Raw genomic sequence first — 5401 nt, 5'->3', positions numbered from 1 at the left:
ACTCAGACTGGGCGACGAGGAAATCGGCAACCTCTGGGACATGCTTCCGCTACCTGAAGACTACCTAGGGAAGCCATTCGTGACCCACCTCACAAGGACGAATGTTAAACGGCATATCATGGTATGTTACTTAGTGTGGTAATTACATGATATGCATGCTTAGTTAGTGTTGTAGTTCATATGATATGCATGTTGTAGTACTGTGATGAGAGGCCTAGTTTAGAATTCATTTAGTGAACAATTTTATGACATGCATGTAGTGTAGTAATTTGATGCTTGGCGTATAGTGTAGTGATGTGATGATATATATGCTCAGTGTCTTGAAGTGTATGCTTTGTTGATAATTGCACGTGACATGATCATATATCATGTCAACTGTTTTCAGAAATTACCTAAGAGGTTACTTGATAGCTGTGGCATCGACCCGGACGAAGAAGGCATGGCTGCTGGACTACGCCTTACCAGAACGGGCTCCATCACCAGCTGTGCCTATGCAGTGGACACGGACGGTCGGACTGTCTTGAGAAGGGCAGGGTGGAAGAAGTTCCTTCGTGGCAAGAATCTTCGGGTAGGACAGGCCATCCTACTCACTGTTGCGAACACCAGTCGCCATGACTTGAGGATGATGATCACCATCCACCTCATTTAGAACTTGTTATGTTAGCTCTTGTTTGCGAGTACTTGTCGTGTATTACCGTACCTATATCTACTCATATCTAGGTACTATTGCTTCTGATGGATTGCAACTATTATTAACTGGTAACTAATGCTCTACTAGCTATGATTATTCCACTGTGTGATGTTTTATAGGCTGTAGTGTGACATGGTAACTGTTATATATGGTAGAGGCTGGTCTCTAAGACCTTGTACAATGCAAGGTGCTTAGGGATGTGCTTAGAAAAATAAAGCGGTTTTTTCTGAAGCACCAGTGCCTATTTCTACAGGAGAGATGCCTAGTTAAGCGTCTACCTTGTACAAATAAGCACCGGTGTACCAGTGCCTATTTCTACAGGTGCTTATTTGTACAGGGTAGACGCTTAACTAGGCGTCTCTCCTGTAGAAATAGGCACCGGTGCTTCAGAAAAACCCTGTTTATTTTTCTAAGCACCACCGTACGCATCAAGCATTGTACAAGGCTTATCATGCATCACCAAAATAGTATTAACAACTTGGAACACTAAACCAGAGTAGCAGCAAACTCTTAAGATAAACGACAGATCAACCACCGCACAGCATAAGTTCAGACACACCATAGGACATAAGTTCAGACACACCTAACAACAAAGAAACATAGATATCATAAAAGGACACTGCGCTAGCAACTTGAAGGCAGACTTTGATCTCTCTTCATGCCGCGTAGTGGCAGTGGTAGTAGGGGTCAGCCTCCTGTGCTTCTGAAATTTCCACACCTGATTTGATGTTGTCTATTATCTTCCAAGCCTTGTAGGTGGCGTACGCATCCTTCGCTGCGTACTCGATGAGGTAGTCTGGCAGCGGGCTGATCCCCCACAGTTTGTGGTCTTCGGTCCTGTTGATCTTCTTCTTCATGTTTTGGTAAAATGGGTGGATGACGCTGGCTGCAACATCAGCCAAGGAGTCGTACTGCTTCTTTCTGCAGGCATATGGAACTCTATAGTTTTTCTGAATGTCGATGTACTTTTCGGGGTTGATCTCCAAACCAGACATCTTCAGCATCTCTTTGTCATTATGAATGCTGAAACCGGCAAAGCTGAACAACTTCTTCTCCTGGAGGAAGCTCTTGAGGCGCTTGGGCCTTCAAGGGGAGAGACATATTGAAGATTAGTAGTAATTTTGAAGATTTAGGAGTTGTTTGGTTTGTGACTAAGTTTGCCAAAGATTGCCACACCTAAGGTTAGGCAAGTTTGACCAACTTAGGTGTGTGTTTCGTTCAAGCCACACCTTAGGCAAGCCACACTTGGGTCCCACATGGCATACACACAAAAAGTGTGGAAAGATTCCCTTAGGCTTGCCAACTTGTGGCCCTCATTTTGATGAACTAACCTTAGGCAAACTTGGCAAAAAATTGTGGCAAAGTGTGACAATGCTAGTGCTAGAACCAAACCATACGAGTGATGAATGCATGAAGTACATGATGTTATTTCTCTTTTTGGACCATACAGTTGAAAATAACACTACAGCAAACTACTTCACTACATCAACTTCAGAAACAACTTTTAATACATCTAGTCCAGTGCATCCACACCGGTAGACACAACACTAATGCATCAATATCAGAAACTACACTAGTATATCAGAAACTAAACTAGTAGACACAACACTAATACATCTAGTCCAGTGCATCAACTTCAGAAAATAACACTAATGCATCCACAGCGGTAGACACAACACTAATGCATCAAGATCAGAAACTACACTAGTATATCAAGTTTGGTGATTAATCTGGTGCAAGATTTTAAGATACTAATCCAGTGCATCAGGGTAAAAATCTATGCCAGTGCATGTACTTGAGAAACCACACTAGTGCGTCCACTTCACAATCTACACTAGTACATGTAGTTGAGAAACTAGGGTATATGAGTAGGATGGCTCACCATTTTGTGGCCGCAGCGATGTGGTAGACCAGGCAGAGTTCATCCACGCATAACTGCAGAACTGCTGCGTACTGCGGAGGTTCGTCATCCCTGGTATACTCCACATCAACGCCGACGAATCTAGGATACATGCCGACGGCTTTCATGAAGAGCCTCGTGAGCATTTCGTCGGCAGTGTCTGGATTGCTGGTGCAGACGACCTCCAGCGTCTCTTTGCCGTGGAGTTCCACCTTGTCAAGTTTGGTGGTGTAGTCGCGCTTCTCACCGGGGACCTGAACGTCGTCTTCCTTGATGCTCTGGTCGGATGTCTCGCCACAGTGACGCTTGGTAGACGGCTCCTCCGCCATTGCCCTTCTCCAGCGACGGCGGTTTTGAGACAGAGACGGTGGTTGCAGTTTGTGGAGTAGATGGACGTGGTTCGCATAATGAGGGATGAATGGAGGAGAAGGTGCCTTTTTGAGTTCTGGGGGAGGCGGTTCGTCGCGTGAGGGAGGCGCTCGTCGTTATCGTGATCGTGGGGGTCGTGGGGCTCGTGTGTCACAGCCCCAGATCAGCCCTTGCTTGATTTCTCTTGCATCCATGCATCATGTTTAAATTCAAATGAAATTTGAATTGAGGAATTTTCAAAGCCTCAGAAACCTTTTAAAAATGATCAACATTAAAATCTTCTCAAAGAAGCCCAAGAAAATGTTCCTGTTAAACCTTGAAAAATATTGGCAAGAATAAAATTCAAACCAATATTTTTGGAATCACAGAAATATTTATTTTGGGCCTTTTTGAATTAAATCAATGACATATTTGGTTTGGATTTATTTCTGTTTCATAAGAAATAAAGTTCATATATTTTTGTGAGTTGCCTATGACCTTGGACTAGTTTCTGAGCTCACATAACAATTTACAGAAAGTTTAGAAAATGATTTGATGTTTTAAATCAAGTCAAAACAAATAGCAGAAAAATTAGAAAAGAGAAATAAAAGTCAGAGAGGAGGGAAAATTTACCTGGCCTCACCTGTGCGGCCCAGGAGCCGGCCCAGCCCAGCTGGCCGATGCCAGTCACCTCCCACCTCGCGCCAGAAGGACGCAAGGCGTGTGTTCGCCGCACGCCGGCACGCGCCCGCGCCACCTCCTGCTTCCCGCCGCTTCCCGACGCGGCTGTGAACGCCACGCACCTCCCCTCGACCCCCCTCGCTCCTCTCCCTCCCTCTCTGCTCTCTCCCTCGCCCTCTGCTCCCTCTCCCGAGCACACCCGAGCGGAGCTCGTCGTCGCCGACGCAAATTACCGCGGCCACTGTCCATCCCGTGCCTCGCCGATGGGTCCAGAGGAACCGCCATCGCCTTCTGCGTCGTCTACACCAACCCATTCGACCGCGGGAGCCCTGTAGCGTCTTCCCCGAGCTCATCCCCAACCTTCGGCCGCCGGCAACCTCACCGGCGATTCGCCGCCGTCTCCGCCTCCCCGAGCCCGCTGAGTCCTCCCTTGAGATCACTGTGAGCCCCTGAACCGTTTCCCCCTACTCCCGTGCTCGATTTCGAGCTCTAGCTAGACTAGCCACCGTGCCCGAAGCTCGCCGCCGCATGAGCTCGTCGCCGCCGTGGCTCCGGCGACCAAATGGTCCCGCGCGTGCGTCCGTTGCACTCGTGACGTTCCGTAGAGCAACTCTAGCGCGATAGCCCGTTTGTTTGCAAGCCGCAGCACTAACCCCGCACCCACCCGAACTCCGGCGGCCGCAAAAGAGCTCGCCGCCGTCGACTCCGGTCACCACAGGCCCAGCCACTACCACCATTCGACGCGCGCCTGCAAGAGCTCTCCAATGAGCCCAAGAACGGCCTCGTCCGTGCCCTGTGGGCGCTTTCCGAGCCGCGCCGCCGTCTCGGGCCTCGCCGGCGTCGAGTCGCCGGCGGGTTTGTCCTAGTTTGACCCAGTTTGACTCCCCCTGAGTCACTGACGTGTGGGCCCGTGTTCTTAACTAAACTAGATTAGTATTAGTTTAGCGCTAATTAATCTGGATTAGTTAGGTTAGTCACTGACAGGCAGGTCCCACGGGTCAGGTTTGACCCTGGCCAGCCCGTTGACTCGCTGACGCAGTGATGACGTCAGGCTGACGCAGTAAAGTATTATCTGGATTTAAGTTTACTCAGGAAATTCCAGAAAATAGTATAAACTTCTAAAAATCATATAAAATCAACCGTAGCTCAGAATGAAATAATTTATATATGAAAAATTATCAGAAAAATGCAATCTATCCATCTATATCATTTTCATGCATGTCAAACTAAGTTATACCTGCTGTATAGGTGAAAACATGATAATGACATTATAAATGCTAAATATGGAGTTTGCATATGAACCCTTAGTTCATATGGACCTCATTTAAACTGTTGCTAGATGCATTAGTGTAAATCATAACATTCTTGACATGTCACGACCATGCATCATATTGTTGCATTGCATTGATTGTGTCCTTCTCTGTTTGCCGGTAACCGTCCCCTCTCAGTAGCCGATGCTCCGATGACGTGATCGATGACACCGATGAAGAACTATAATATCTTCAGAAGTGCCAGGCAAGCAAAACCCCCTTGTTCAATCCGATACAATCCCATTCTCTCGCTCCTGCTCTCTTCTACTGCATTAGGACAATCGATTCAACTGTTACATGCTGCGGTAGTTGAACCCCTTTTCCTCTGCATGACCTGTCATTGCCACAGTAAATAGATGAAACCCACTAGCATGAGTAGGAGTTGTTTGAGCCCTGATGTGCCTACTCATTCATGCTTGTTTGTCATGCCTGCTACTGCTTAGAGTTGAGTCGGGTCTGATTCGTCGGGGA

At 47.2% G+C, this 5401-nt stretch overlaps 1 protein-coding gene across 1 annotated transcript; it reads right to left on the bottom strand.

The window, feature by feature from the left end:
* Positions 1-1347: 1347 nt before the first annotated feature.
* LOC141040880 (uncharacterized) lies at positions 1348-2920 on the bottom strand. The gene is made up of 2 exons (XM_073506996.1): positions 2574-2920; positions 1348-1774 (listed from the first exon to the last, which is right to left on the bottom strand). Exons 1-2 carry the CDS (start codon positions 2918-2920, stop codon positions 1348-1350), a joined length of 774 nt encoding a protein of 257 aa, XP_073363097.1.
* Positions 2921-5401: the final 2481 nt, after the last annotated feature.

This window comes from Aegilops tauschii, chromosome 2, assembly GCF_002575655.3.
Source record: "Aegilops tauschii subsp. strangulata cultivar AL8/78 chromosome 2, Aet v6.0, whole genome shotgun sequence".
NCBI classification, from domain to species: Eukaryota; Viridiplantae; Streptophyta; class Magnoliopsida; order Poales; family Poaceae; genus Aegilops; species Aegilops tauschii.
The sequence above is the reverse complement of the archived record's forward strand: the minus strand, read 5'-3'. Positions and strand labels throughout refer to the sequence as shown.

What these genes read in the sequence shown, in the direction of transcription:
- LOC141040880 (XM_073506996.1), bottom strand. Translation starts at nt 2,920, where the DNA reads ATGGCGGAGGAGCCGTCTACCAAGCGTCACTGTGGCGAGACATCCGAC. An exon ending in ATCGCTGCGGCCACAAAATG is followed by an intron (nt 1,775 to 2,573) that starts GTGAGCCATCCT and finishes CTCCCCTTGAAG; the next exon opens with GCCCAAGCGCCTCAAGAGCT.